This window comes from Lynx canadensis, chromosome B2 (genome assembly GCF_007474595.2).
Source record: "Lynx canadensis isolate LIC74 chromosome B2, mLynCan4.pri.v2, whole genome shotgun sequence".
NCBI lineage: Eukaryota > Metazoa > Chordata > Mammalia > Carnivora > Felidae > Lynx > Lynx canadensis.
Window position 1 is genome coordinate 144814745 of NC_044307.1, and position 15572 is coordinate 144830316.

Sequence of the window (15572 nt, forward strand, 5' to 3'; positions counted from 1 at the left end):
ACCGAGCTCATAGATACAGAGCACAGATGGGTGGTTGCTGGCGGAGGAAGTGGACAACATGGGGGCAGGGGGTCAGAAGGCACAAACTTCCAGTTACAAAACAATCAGAAGCCCTGAGAATGCGACGTATGGCGCGGTGACTACGGTTAATAGAACTGTATTGCGTATTTGAAAGTTGCTGAGACAAGCTGTCTTCAAAGTTCTCTCACAAGAAAAGAATGTTTTAAAATTTTGCAGAGGCTACGTGGGTTTTTCCTCCCTCACACGCTGACTTGTGTTCAGCCTTGTGCAGGAGACTTTTGGGGCATCCTCTTCAGAGTCCCCGGTGGTCAACCGGATGCCCAGGCAGGAGGAGAGGCAGGTCAGCTGGGCTTTGTGAGTGCCGAGATCTGCCGGGTATGGGGACAGCGGAATGCAGTTCCCTCATGGGGGAAACCAAGTATTTAACGCATATTATTCTGAGAGCTGATTTCTCAAGGGAAGGAGGTAAGAGTTTGAGATAAGACGGTAGCAGAGCTTAAAAGCCAGATTGCTGGATCTGGCAGGACACGGGGTGGGCGGCCCTGTACCTCCTGGAGCAGGACTGTAGCCACCTGGATCTGTGTTTGGAGAGTATTCTTGGAGTAGCTGGTTCAGGGTCGATGGGAGGAAGAGGGACTGGCAGGAAGGAGGTTGAAGGACCGCCCTGGTGGGAGTTCTGGCATAGAGTCCGGAAGGCCCCGTGTCGGGGCCTCACCCTGGGGGAGAAAGTTGCTCTGAGAGGGCCCAAAAGGAACTCGGGATGGATGTTTGTGGGAGTGCCATGGAGAGAGGAATCAAGTCCAATTCCTCAGTTAAGGCTCGACATCAGGAACAGAAATGTGGTGCTCGGCGGCGGCCAATCCACAGCTCGCGGTGAGCATCCTTTCTGCCGTGATGCCGTAGCATGATTTTCCTAGATCACATTTGACGCACAGGTTCAGCCCAGTCGCTCACACCCCAGAAGCAGAGTCGGCCGAGCCAGGTGTCAAGCGAGCTGAAGGGTCAAGGAGGACCTGGGAGCCACGTCCGAGAAGACAGGAACCAGAAATGGCTAGCCTCCCAGTGGAACGTCTGGATGGATCCTCGGAGGCATCTCCAGATAGGTACAGAGCTACCCGGTAGAATAGAAATTAATTTTTTGAAGCTCTCAGTGCAGAATTAGGAACCCTGGGTAAACATGCCGGGAAGGTAAATTCCGGGTCAATGAGAAGTCTCTTGAAGACGAGCTTTGGGTTCTGCAGTGAAGTCGCTTGCTTGATGACAGAGTAAGAGCGAGAACAGTTTTCAAGCAGAGGCTGAATAATGATCCTCTGGGGGCATTGCTCTGGGGCTCCAGCCCTGGGCAGGAAGCTGTGCCAGAGGGCTTCTAATGTCACCTCACCTCTAAGAGCTGACAGCTACTGGGACACACATGCCAGTCCCACAGTGTCAGGTGAACAGCTGATCCCAACAAGCAGTGAAACGTGAAGGTTACAGAGACATGAGAGAAATGCCACTGGGCAGGGGACAGGGCCCCCCACTGGCCTTGGTCAGCCTGCATGGAGTCCCTCCTCTGGTGATCATCGCATCCCCTCCGCCCCTGTAGCCCACCCCCCACCCCTTCTAGCCATGGCACCGCCTCTGTCTTCTGTCCTGGCTCCTTGTCCTCAGCTAGGCTTTCAGAATTTAGTATATATTTTTTTTTAATTTTTTTTAACGTTTATTTATTTTTGGGACAGAGAGAGACAGAGCATGAACGGGGGAGGGGCAGAGAAAGAGGGAGACACAGAATCGGAAGCAGGCTCCAGGCTCTGAGCCATCAGCCCAGAGCCTGACGAGGGGCTCGAACTCACGGACCGTGAGATCGTGACCTGAGCCGAAGTCGGACGCTCAACCGACTGAGCCACCCAGGCGCCCCATAGTATATTTCTTTTGTGTTCTGCCCCATTCGCTTCCTCTCCGGGCTCTGTTCCTTTCCTCTGAGGGACTGCCTCTATCCCCTACCCACCAACAGGGGGATTTTTCTTGAATTCCTGATCCTCAGGTTCAACCGCCCCTGGCCGTGTACACATTGATGTCCTTTCCAGATGGATCTCAGACTTGGCGTGTCCAAAGCTCGCCCTCATCATCCCTCCTTTCAAACCCACCCCTCCTCCTGTGCTCCTTATCTCAGCACGTGCAGACACAGAAGCCTCCACTCCACCCACGAGGCACTTCCTCTCCCTAAACCTTCCCATTTGGTCTCCACCAGGCTCTGTCCCTGCTTGCTGATGAAACTTATTTCTAGTTTTCTCCTCTTCATAGGCCACCACTTGTCTTAACTCAGGCTCTATCTCTCTTGCAAGGATTATGACGATAGTCCCTTACCTAACCTCTTTGCCTCCACTCTTCCCCCTAAACACCTGTTTTCTACTCTATATCTCCACTGATTTTCGATGATGTAGGCCCATCACGGAGGTCATAGAATTGGAAGTAAATTAAATTTGATTCTATTGAGTAAAAATGGCAAGAAGCAACACATCAGAGGTGACCAGAACTTGGATGAGAGGTGCACCTTTTCTGTGATGCTAAAGCATCAGAAAAACAAAACCGTTGAAAGATTTTTAGGCAGGAAGGGAACATGGTAGAACTAATTTTAGAAATGGAGTGTGAAACATGCATTGGAGGATATGGAAGAGCAAATGTCAAAGAAACCAGGGTGAGTCTATCGTGGGGGTGGCTTCAGAGATGTAAAGGAGATAGAATGGATATGGGAGGGAGGTAAGGGTCCCTCTCAGAGTTTGACCAGATTTTGGAGGAAAGCCAGGCTTTCTGGAAAGGGTTGAGATGCTTAATTCTTGGACAGGATGACTCCGGGAGGAACAGGTGACTACGTCCAGAAAGTGGTTTGTTGCTTGAGAGAGGGATTTGCGCGATAACCTAACATCCCTCTTGTTTTATTTCAGGTAAACTCGCATTAGGAATTTCTGATAGTTTCTGCTGTTTCCACGGTTTCCTCGGCAGGTGCGACAAACAAGTTTCACATGTCCTGATGACTCTGACTGACATGGTCTGCCTGATCTGGGATAAAGACTGCTGGATTGATTGGAGATGTGTGCCTTGGGCAGGGATGTGGGAAGTGGTAACACTTGCACGCTAAAGTCTCCTCTGAGCAGGGATGGAATGAGAATAGTAATATTGTCAACCTCTGCCAAGGGCATTACAGCCACTAAAAGTTAATTTAAACACCACATTAATAATGTAAAAAGATGTGAGTTATAAAACTCTTAAGCCCGAAGCAAAAGGACATTTGATTTCCAGAGGGCAAGACACGTTGAAGTTCATGGGTTTTTTTTGTTGTTGTTTTTGTTTTGTTTTGTTTTGTTTTGTTTTTATCCCTGAAACACTGACCTGGGCTTTCCATGAAGGGAAAGAGTGAAGGACACCTTGCAATACAGAAGGATGGTGTGCATTAAGGAGAGGTAGCCTTTTCAGGAAAACAAAATAGTTCAAGTTATTTCCTTTTTTGTTCCAAATGGACTTACCAGTAATAGAGCAAGAAGAAGACGTTGGGCAGGGAAACAGTGAGCTGGAGCCACCTCCAGTGAGGAAGCACGTATGCCACCCCCACCAGCACCAGGAGCCCAACGGTGAAGGCCATTTGGTAAACGATGCCCACTGTTCTCCGATAGCTCAGCCCGACAAATTCTGTAACTGCAGAGAGAATCCAAACGGTCAACGCAAGTCAGTAGGACAGGGAGTTGGCCATCCAACTTCGGGGAAACTAGAGTGCCAGCCTCAAAAAAGAGTCCAAGTTCTAGAATGTTGTATACAACTTTCTGAATAATTTTAAGTGTTCTTTGGGACAGATTTTGTTATAATTTTGCTGTTGTAGTAATATAAGATCTTGTAATTCCACATTGGGTGGGGGGGAAAGGCCTGCCAGTGTGAGCAAAATGTTTGATCGATAGAATAATTTCCAGGGAAAATGTGACTGGATTTCAGATACGTGCAAAAAAAATGTTTTTTTGAAGCAATCCAAAGTTTTTATTTTTTTTAAGTTGTGTTTGCTTTTTTTTAAACATTTTTTTTAAGTTTATTTATTTTTAAGAGAGAGACAGAACATGAGCTGGGGAGGGGCAGAGAGAGAGAGGGACACAGAATCCGAAGCAGGCTCCAGGCTCTGAGCCATCAGCACAGAGCCTGATGCGGGGCTGGAACTCACCACCTCCGAGATCATGACCTGAGCCGAGTCAGATGCTTAACTGACTGAGCCACCCAGGTGCCCCATGTGATTGCTTTTTTTTTACGTAACCCAGTTGTTTCTAATTGCAAAAGTTTGATCTAGAGTAGTAAGGCAGGGGTAATTTACGATGTGAATAAATGGATCAAGCACTGAATTGAGATTGTAAAGGATTCTTATGTAAATGAACATCTCTTATATGAGTTAAGTATTTTCTTGCCAATCCTAATAATGCATGTAAATGTCTTGGAAACCTAGCAGTGGGTTTCCCAACTCACTGGCGTCTGCTAGCATTGGCTTGCACGAACCGCTTTATAAATTTTCAGGGATTTTGCAACTTGGTCATTAAACCCATTAACCTCAGTCATGGTGGGAGTATTTACAACTTAGATATCAGACAACTCCACAAATCAGGGCTCTTTATTTTCCAAGAGCCAGGTTGGCAGCATAGCTCTGCATGTGGCATACGAATCAGCTTTCCCCCATTCCATGGCTCCACCCTGACAGATGTATGAAGTCTGCAGGACATGGATTTAGGGGATAGTCATTTCGTTATCGCAAACACTCTAGAACTTCAATTCCAGATAATCCACGAGCCACAGACCTTTTGCTTTAAATGTTTAGGAATCGTGTTCAAGACGTCAACTATTTATAAACCAAATATAAATGCGCCCCCAAAATATTTCTAGAAATTACTGCAAATTATCAAAAAGTATTTAAAACAGAGTTAAGCAAAAGTCTGTAAGTGCTCAATAAATAGAAATATCTGCCTTTCAAAGTGGTTGCGGCCACGGAGAGGTCTGAGGGTGGTGGGGAGGGAAGAGGTCAAGCAGCAAGGTGTACCTCAAGGACATTCAGAGGGACTGGAGAAGAGGTTAATGGGCAGAAGGCTGAAATTTAAATTTATACAATGAAATTACACCTATTTCTACGTATCATGTGTTCTAAAAACCAATTACTGGTTGAATAACTGTACATTAATTAATTCCTTTGTTGCCTGGGAATACGTTAGGGAGGTGCCTACCAAGACAGTAGCCTTCTGCATCTCACAGAGTTCCCCAAATTAACTTTACCAGGTGCAATTTTAAGCACACATATTCCAGCTCTTCATATTCTAGTTCTCATGGGTAATGAGAGTTTTATGATGGTGATGGTTTGGATTTCAAAGCGCCCATTTCCCTTTGTATGGATGCTCTAATGATGGCGTTAATCCCCCAGATCTAATTATGGTGCTAATTTTTCTCACTATGGCTTTAAAGGCGCTATGCTATTTATTGGGATTCAAGTATTCTCCCGGACTCCGTGGAGTTTAAGCATAACTGGCTAGCAGTGTGTGGGATGAAATGATATTCCTGGTCAGGCAAATGGCTGTCGAATCTAGATCGCCTACGGGGCTTATATTGTCTGTTTTCTTGTATATAAATTGAGGAGAAGAGTGGTTTGCAAGAATCCATTTATGCAAAGCCGTGAAGTCCCTCATAAAGCTGACGTATGTCTCACCGTTGAATTTTCTTTATGTATAGACCTGGAGGGCTAGATTTTTCTCTGTATGTAACACCCCCGGGTATAGAAAGCTTTTTCCTAAAAAGTTATATTAGAATCTGGATGGTATGTTTACCCTCATTTCTGCCTTCATTGTTTTCTTTATAGAAAGAATGTAGACTGAGTTGCTGAAAAGATTTTAGAAATACTTTTGATAGAGAAAAAAAAAAAAATCTCTCAACATTTTCTTGAAGCTGGGTCCGTTTTGGGGCCCAGCCCTTCCCTTCTCCTACGGATTTTGGCAAAATGTCACTTAATTCTCCAAGCAGCAGCCACAAACATTCTTACTCAGGATGTAGCCTATAAGCCAGCCTGCCTTGCTGACCAGCCCCTGGATCAAACGGAAAATTAACACCCAGGTATAGTTTGGGGAAACGGCCAGCAGGAGTCCTGATGCAGCATTTATGAGGATTGTAACCAGTAGGCAGAGCTTACGGCCAAACCTGCAAGGAGAGAAAATAGAATTGGATTAGATTCATGAAGGCTGTAGAAAATGCACAGAAGTTATGGAAGTCTCAAGAGGAGGTTGGCTCTGAATTAGGCAAACTCAGGAGACGTGGATTGATGCTCACCTAGGGAGAATCCCTGACTTCGGGTCAGTTCACTTTAGTACTTTTCCCCAGGGCACTCTGTGAAAATTCTATGCCTCATTCACCCCAGGGCCCCAGAACCTTCTCAGTCTCACACTGTGGAGCGTCTTCAGGCAGGGGGTGACTCTTCCAGGCCACCCAGGGGCCCATCTGGGTCTTCCATCATCCTATAAGCTGGGGCCTCTGCACCAACAGTCTCCACCAACTGCCCACCCCAGAGAGTTTTTCTTTCGGAAAAACAAAAATTTCAATACTGCCTTTGGACTTTGTGGTATTTGCATGTCTCCCCGGAAATGGTCTCTGGTGTCAGCTGCGGGGGCGGAGGGCCTTTGTCATGGAGTACCCCAGGTTAGCTTCTTCACATTCTATCTGAGAGACTTGGGTTTTCATCAGCTTAGGGACCTGGAGAGGGTCCCAGGACACAGAGGAGGGGAAAACTTTGAAACCTGGTTGAATCTTGGCCTTACCAATTACTCCGATGTCTATGTTAGTCAACCTTTCTGTTTCCTCAGCTGGAAAAGACCTGTCCTACCCAGTCGACAAGAGGGTTAAGTGAGATATTACATGGAAAGAGCTAGAGACACTGGCTTCCTTTCCCCCCATGTCTTTCCTTCTGTGTGTCAAGCAGGCTGTCTGAGAGTTGACTTGGGGCAGAGCACTGCTAATTCATGTTGTCATCGCATCCGCCTTGTTTTGTTCTAAGAATCGTCCTAGTTGGCCGTTACTGGGTATTTTAAAGATTCTTCATAGAAGGCAATGTTTTAGTCAGTCTTTGCTTATCCACTGCAAACTCAAGTCACGGACTGTTTTATGTCATTCCTTTGCACATTTGATGGTGGCTGAATATTTTTTAATAGTTACTCTGCTCCTAGGCTACTACGTCCTAGCGACCATTTCAATACCAACTGACCATTTGAAAATAATCCACGACATCCTTAACAATTATTGGGGAATGTTAATGTTTTAAATTGGAAATTGAAAGATCAAGCATTCTCATGAGTAATAAATGTAAACCACTGAACTTCTTTCTTTTTTTTTTATGGCTACTTATTTATTTTGAGAGTGACAGAGCACGATCATGCATGAGCTGGGGATGGGCAGAGAGGGAGAGAGGGTGAGAGAAAATCCCAAGCAGGCTCCATGCTGCCAGCGCAGAGCCCAACGTGGGGCTCAGTGTCACAAACGGTGAGATCATGACCTGAGCTGAAATCAACAGTTGGACGCTTAACCGAATGAGCCACCCAGGTGCCCCTAAACTGCTAAACTTCTTAAGACACTGTTTGGACCATTGATTTCTTAATTCTCAGCCAATGGTTCCCCACTGTAAATATCTGCCTCTTTGGCCTTTTATTCAAAGTCTTCCAAAATCCATCTTGACAAAATGTTTTAGCCTTTCTTCTCCCGTGTTCTCCTACCCACACCCCTTCCTTTACCCTGAAAGAGTCTTTAAACGTTTGTTCAGGTGATAGCTCTTTAGCTTCCAAAGTTGACCTAGGCCTCCCATACTAGTCACGCTCCTGTAGATGGACAAAATCCTGTGGCTGATAAGAGGGAATATTTACCATTGGAAACTGAGAGCATGAAAACCTTCAGAAAATCAAATCTGTGATGCAGAAAAACTTCAGCGGGGGACACGTGCCAAATAAAGTCACGACGCCATTACAAAACTATGGCATGGTTGGGAGAAGTTTTGGAGATCTGGGATAGTGGTTTGGGACTTTTTCTGCCTGCAACACAACCACGTAAGTGGTTAAATGAAAAACGAAGAGCTGAAACAGGAGAGGGGGGTGGATTCCAGTATTTCTGGCTTCATACGTATTTGACTACTTGTCACTCAGAATGTGGGCAGGGTCATCCGCATCGTGTAGGAGGGGTTAGAAATGCAGGCTCAGGGCTCACTCTAGGCCTGCTGGATCCGAATCAGAGTTTTAACAAGATTCCCAGCTGGTTTACATGCACATTAATGTCTGGGGGGCACTGCTTTCATTTCACCGAGCCTCAGGTTCCTCATCTGCAAACTGGGAATAACAAAATCATGTTTAAAAGGCGGTGATGGGGCGCCTGGGTGGCGCAGTCGGTTAAGCGTCCGACTTCAGCCAGGTCACGATCTCGCGGTCCGGGAGTTCGAGCCCCGCGTCAGGCTCTGGGCTGATGGCTCAGAGCCTGGAGCCTGTTTCCGATTCTGTGTCTCCCTCTCTCTCTGCCCCTCCCCCGTTCATGCTCTGTCTCTCTCTGTCCCAAAAATAAAAAATAAACGTTGAAAAAAAAATAATAATAAAAAAAAGGCGGTGATGAGTCTAAATGACCTATAACACATCAGTGTGCCCAGTACAGTGCCTGGCACATGGTCGGTAGCGGAGAACTTGTTTTGGAAGATTTCACATAGCTGGGTAAGTTTGACTATGACCCGTTGAGACTCCGATTCTGCTCTGATCTAGTTCCATCACGCAATATAGAGGAATGGGGGCTGGCTCTTGTTAGTTGGTCATTAGGATCTCAGAAAATTTGCAAGCTAATTGTTAAACACAGCCACTGTTAGAAATTAAATCCTACACTTAAAATTAAGGAAATTAGATTAAAAACAAGTGTAATAAATATGCAAAACATTGCTTCCTAATTACTCTACCGTGTTCGGCCATTATCTATGCTCATGAGATTATTCACCTCTGTCTGCTGTATCCGTACAGTGGAAATACCATACAATGGTGCCTATTTCTGGTCAACCCTGTGTCCAGTGACCTCACTTTGGTAGCTTGAAATGGACCACTGTGGGAGTACTTACACCAGGGAAATCAGCAAATTCTACACACCAGGCCTTTATCCCTCAGAAAGCCAGTCATTAAACATTTACAGGCATGCCACTAAATACAGAACTTACAATTACCCATCAGTAGAGTAAAAAATCTGGAATTGGTGAGAGATTACTCTTTTTTTTTTTTTTGCATCAGGTGATTCTAAAAAATGTTCTTTAGGAGGTTTGAATGATGACATAAGTTAGACATATTATGAAGGGCTTGTTTTCAAATTCTCTAACACATGCCCTTCCTTCAGCCCTCCCTTCCATCAGCAAAGCTGACTTTCAGAAAGTGGACATGGTGTAAAACTCAGTATTCTTATTTGCAACCTTTTCATAATATCCTCCTGGTTTTCTTCTAAAAGATACCCTAATCAGCTGTTGGTTCATATCTTTAGAAAGCATCACAGAAGGCAATCGATTTTAGTAATGTTAGTTTAATCCGTAGCACGAAATGATTTTCCGTGAGATTTTGTACCATTGTATAGAATCTGAATATTGTTCAGAAAAAAGCATTAATTATGCAAAAGATAACTTGCTTTTTCTTTTTAATCCAATGGCTGTTGTGCTATTGCAGACTCTCACCCCCATATGCAAGTAGAACAGAAGAAGGGGCAATAAACAACAGAAATTCAGACAATTTAAGAAACATAAATGGGGGCGCCCAGCGGCTCAGTCGATTGGGTGTCTGACTCTTGATTTCAGCTCAGGTCATGATCTCAGGGTCATGAGACTGAGCCCCGCGTCGTTGGGTTCTTCACTGAGCATGGAGCCTACTTCAGATCCTCTCCCTCTCTCTCCCTCTTGCCCTCCCCAGCTTGTACTCTCTCTCTCTCTCTCTCTTTCAAGAAAAAAAAGGAAAAGAAATGGAGTTTTGTATATAGCTTTTTGGGGAAGAATAGTGAGTAATCAACTTTACATAGAAGATTTCAACAATAGGAGCAAAATAATGAGACGAGGTCATCCAAGAAGGTGGATAATTGACTCAGGGTTATAAATCAGGAATGCACTGTCAGTGGGGAATTATAACCTGTCTCCTTCTGTGTGAGTGGGGTGAGAATAATTAACTCATTTATTTAACCAGCCGAGACGTTCAGTCACCTATTTGCTCACTTCCGTCCCGGCAGCTGAGTGTTAGTATCCCCACCTTATGGGAAGGAGGGAGTGGAGAGGGGGCAAGGAGGCAGGGGGGTGGACAGCCACACACTCTAGACCGTCCCTTGCCTGCAGCTCTCCTGACTTAAGGGCTCATCTCCAAACCATCGACCTATTGGTTGTGGGGCAATGAAAATAAAAGCAAATGACCTTCCTTTTTACCTCACAAGCCTCCCACACAAAGTCCCAGGAAGAACCTTTGAAGGAGGGCGGAGCAGACAGTTACTGAAATGGAGCGATGGATGGACTGCCCTGTGGCTCAGCGGCCTCGACTGCCATCCCCTCTCCCTCCCGCCGCCACAGTGGGCCCGGGCTGTGAACACGCAGATGCCCCTGGGAGGGGATGGATTAACTATTGTTACCAATCTTTAACTCGTTTGCAAGTTTCCATCCAGCCTGACCATATAGCATCATCAAAGAAAATATTCTGTTTACATTTAATATAATACAGGTTTGGGTTTATCTCTACCACAGATCTAGTTGGGGAAAGCAATGAGCATAAAGCGTGTTTACCTAGATTATATGTATTTACTATATAGTTACATAGCACTAGCTCTGGTTATTCGTGAAAATGATACTGTTCAAACACTGGAGCACAGTGCCTGGCACATGGAGAACACCCAATAAACAGTTGGTATTTCGAGTGCTCAAGTATCAAGTATAAAGCAAATTTTTCTGTTCCTTTCTCTTTTGAGGACTCCGAAAAATATCTGATTGGCCATCAACCGAGTAAAAATGCATGTTAAGAGGCACTTTCAGCACAGTAAATCTGGGAGTGCAAAGTGATGGACATACAAAAGATACAGGCAGAGCTGGATTAGTACGACTCACTGAAAACTAGCTCCCTGAACCGGACCTCCTCAGAGGACCATCTGCTGTATGCTCCACACACACAAGTCTTTCCTCGTCTCTCTCCGGGAACACTGACATTGTGATAGTGGATATTTACCTCTGTCAGGGTAGACGGCCCCTGTGTCCCTTTTACCAGATCATAACCTAGGTTCCATACCTACAATTACATCTGTCCCCAGGATCCCTATCAGGAACGCTGTGGCCCAATGGGCTAGGCAAGGACAGCTGCAGGGCAGGTCTACACTGGCTTTGGGTCTATGAGAGGCAGGCAGAGGAGGGAGAGCTTAGGAGCCCTGATGGTTCATGAATGGGGACCTAGTGATGAGGCCGATGAACTGGGAATCACAAAGGGGATCAAATCATTTATTACTCTCCCTTCTAACCCTAGGCTTCTGGATACTCCACGCGGAAAAACTGCTGCCCAACATAGAACATTCCTCTGTGACCCCAGGGACTTAGAAAACAGACACGTCGGCCATGGTTATCAAAGCAGTGCAAGACATCGCAAACTGTCAAGACGGCTGCCATGAGGCCAGGAAACTGTGGTCTGTGTGCTTTGGGAAAGGATGCCATTCAAGCAGGGGCAGGTGAATCCAAGTGTTTTCCGGACCTGCGGGACTATTTAAATTCCACCACATTTGTGTGACACCCACCTGTCTGCTATGTAGCCGATACCCACAGAACCGATAAAAAATCCTACATTCACAGCCGACTGAAACAGGTCCAGCATCCAGGAACTGGCACACACTAGGTTAAACTGCCGAGGGGCGAGAGGTTTCCCGGGTCAGGAGAGAAAACAAAATCCTGTTAGACACAGCTCAGCCCAGGGAACTCCTCGAATATTCCTTGCCTTGAGCTGATGTGGATGAATGGCAATAAACCAACTGTGTTTTTTTTTTTGCTTATGTGAATTTTCCTTATACAACCAAGAGATTTGTCCCACGATCTATTTAGCCTTCCACCTAGAAGCATGTCACTAAGCCAAAATCCGTTGTTGGCGAAACCAGCTGAAATCAGGTAAGTACTCCATGTTGCTCCATTTTCCCTTTCTAATGTTGATACGAAAAAGCAAATGGGTGTGTAAGCTGGATGCCAACGCTGGCCCGAGGGAGCTGGGATATTCAGCGTCTCTTTGCTGTCTCTTTAACAGTAGGGGAATCGGAGTCGGGGGGTGTCTGAGTCAGTTAAGCTTCCGACTCTTGATTTCAGCTCAGGTCATGATCTCTCGGTTCGTGAGATCGAGCCCTGCATCGGGCTCCTTCTGACAGTATGGAGCCTGCTTGGGATTCTCTCTCCCCTGCCCCTGCTCATGCTCTCTCCCTCTCTCTCACAAAAATAGATAAATACACATTTAAAAAAATAGTAAGGGAATCTGGAATGTTTTCACAGCCTGCTACATTCGCTCTCATTTGGAACAAGAGGCAATGTTGAAGGAACAGGTGGAAATTTGGTTTCTAGAGTGAACTGTTAACTCTGTGGCCTTGGGCAAAATTTTTCTCTGTTCTGGGCCTCAGTTTTCTCATCTCTGTATGAAGGGATGAGATTAGCAACGTTGTAAAGCCTCTTGAAATTGTATGATGTTATATCTGTGATCTCTATCTACGGTTTCATGTAAGCATCGGACCATTTAAGAAAAGCTCCTGTACCGGGGAGCCTGGGTGCCTCAGTCGGTTGGGCCTCTGACTTCAGCTCAGGTCATGATCTCTCGGTCTGTGAGTTCGAGCCCCGCGTCGGGCTCTGTGCGGACAGCTCAGAGCCTGGAGCCTGCTTTGGATTCTGTGTCTCCCTCTCTCTGCCCATTCCCTGCGCATGCCTCTGTCTCTGTCTCTCTCTCTCTCCCAAAAGCAAATAAACATTAAAGAAAATTTTTTTAATAAAAAAAAAAAAAAGAAAAGCTCCAGTACCTAAATGTCTGTTTATACAGAATGTCTTCACGTTACCCAAGCAGTCATTTTAAATTAAGCCAGGCAGCTGGCTTTCTCTGTATTTTCAGAATAAATGCACCCTCCCATTTTGGTTTGCCTCCAATAAAAGCAGGTCCCCATTTTTTTTTGTTTTCTCTGTATTTATTAAAAGGAGGCTTCACAATTAGCTATTAATGTTGACTGTAGTTTTTAATAAAACAATAGCGCCATAGCAGAAACGTCAACCCCAGATGGTTTTTATGCAAACATTTTGAGCAAATCCAAGAGAAAAAAGTAGCTATCAAGAGAAAAATGTATCGTATCATGGTAAGGCACCATTCAGGTGAGTTCCATGAACTTTCAGGCTCCAGAAAAAAGAGGCTTAAAAATTTTCCTTTTCCTGGAATTATGTCCAAGAATTCGGCTATGCTTTTCCTTGTTTCTTACCCCTGAAACTTACATAAACTGGAATCATTATTGCCAGAATTTGACGAAGTTTTAACTAATTCACTCATCCTCCAGACAAATAAGAGGCTCCATGTTCTTGTCGGAAATGAGGATTTTACAAGATCCTTTGAGCCCCCAAATCACGTCCAGACGGCGTAAGAACCAGGCCTTACCGGCTTCTCCCTTAAGAAAAGCCAGTGTATTGGCTCTCGCCTGCCCTGAGTCCTGCACTCACTCACCTCGGTCACGATGGACGAGCCGGGCGTTTCGTACACCCAGCCGTGCCGACAGGGGCCCAGCGGCAGGTGGCTCCTGTTGGCCGCCAGGCCGGCCAGGGGGTCCGCGCAGCTGAGGGCGCTCTGGTTCCAGTCCACCTCGTAGCGGCGGCACCGGTGAGGGGACGCCTCGCCCGCGGCCCCCGGGCCCGGCGCTGTGTAGTTCAGCTCCTCCGCCAGGCTCCAGCCGCATCTCCGGCTCAGCTCGGCCACCCCGGGGCTCAGGCAGCGGTGATCCGGGGTGAAGGCCAGGAAGACGATGCCCACGTAGATGGGGGTGAACGCGGCCGAGAGCAGAGCTAAGAGAAAGAACGTCTGCTTCTGGAAGAAGTTAAATTCCCCTATGTGCTCTAGGATGTCATCCACAGTTGGCATTATTATCGGAGGCAGGAGTCCTGATGCTCTCCCCGGGCTGGTGCGAGTGGCCCCGAGTGAGGCCGTGGCCGGCTCAGTTCAGCTCTTATCCAAAAGTCAGAGGGTTGGAGGGAGTTTACTTGAGAATGAGACCGACCTTTGATCCAGACTTTTACTTGGTCAGGCTAATTTCCAACTGTGCCCTCCTCCAGCGGACATGCGTCCTGCCGCTCTCCCGAGGTGCCCTGAGCAAGAAACAGGGCCAGATGTTGTGTGTGTGGTAAGATCACTCCCCAAGAGCTTGCCTTACCTCACCCCAACCCCACAAACAAGCCCTCCTCTGTATCGCCCAGGGAGAAATCGGAGAGCGTTCCCGTATCACGGGCCTGTTAATCTTTCCCCGGTAGGCTAAGCGTCCGGGAAATTAATATATTCGTATCTCACCCACGCAGCCAACCTCCTCTCTAAGGTGCTACAGAGAACGCACACGCATTTGGCTTTGCTCGCCAGTGGGATGTGAATCATGGTCTTGGATCAGAGCTCTTGTCTGGATTCAGAGCGGTTTGCAGTTTCTACCACCGGCCTCAGTCTACAAACAACAGCGAGCGCACTGGGGATACACGCTTGTTTTGATTCCCCTCCTCCCCCCCCAGATTTTATAATTCTGCTTTTCAAAGAATGCCAACGTGGCATTCTTGTGTTTCAACCCTGAAGTGTCCTTCCCTTGACCCGTTTGTGGGGAAAGAATAAAATGTTCACCACACATACAGGTCACGTGTAAATGCAGGCAGGCAGGAATGTTTTTATTTTTCTTCTTTCGTCCGAGAGATTTCTGCCCGCGGTCAAGGATGCCTCTTTAGGTTGGTGTTGGGCGCATCCAAACACCAGACAAACAGTCAGTCCGTCTCTCCTGGTGTGCAAAAGGATCCTTCCTACAGCGGGAAGCTGCCCCATGGAGAAGGTGGCCTGTTGATATATCTGCATATGAAAACACCAGAAATTTAATCTCGCTTTCTTTCTTCCTTTTCTTCTGTTGACTAGTCAGTGGGTATGATAATGGTCCTAAAAGTAGTGGCTCATGAGGATCCTCCTCTCTCCTGCAGTTTTGAGCAGGGTGCATCAGGCCGGGCGGGTCCCTACCGCTGTCCTCCTCAGTTTGCCCTTGGCCGCGTGAGTGGGTTCAGACCCTGCGGGACCAAGAGTTTGGGGGAGAATTTCTGGCACTAAAGTTATAATGACAAAGCCCATCGCAATTATCCCCACTGACTAGTCAATAGAAAACAAAACAAAACAAAAAAACCCAACGAGGAATGGATGACATTTGTGGTTGCATCGTGACTATCCGAGGCCAGAGGTAGGCGGTGGCGAACGGGGATCTCACCTCCTGGAAAGCTGTGGCTCATTCTGCAGCCACCGTGGGTGCCGGGAAGCATTTAT

The 15572-nt window shown here is 46.6% G+C and overlaps 1 protein-coding gene across 1 annotated transcript in view; it reads right to left on the reverse strand.

Annotated features, from left to right (window-relative positions):
* The window catches only part of SLC22A2 (solute carrier family 22 member 2), a 32098-nt gene extending 17691 nt beyond the window's left edge, over positions 1–14407 (reverse strand). The window contains exons 1-4 of the mRNA XM_030316729.1: positions 13746–14407; positions 11809–11912; positions 6053–6207; positions 3525–3693 (exon numbers count right to left, since the gene is read on the reverse strand). Of these exons, the coding sequence (XP_030172589.1) occupies positions 3525–3693; positions 6053–6207; positions 11809–11912; positions 13746–14156 (839 nt within the window). The 5' untranslated portion in view covers positions 14157–14407. The remainder of the gene's footprint in view (positions 1–3524; positions 3694–6052; positions 6208–11808; positions 11913–13745) is intronic.
* Between the last annotated feature and the right edge of the window lie 1165 nt (positions 14408–15572).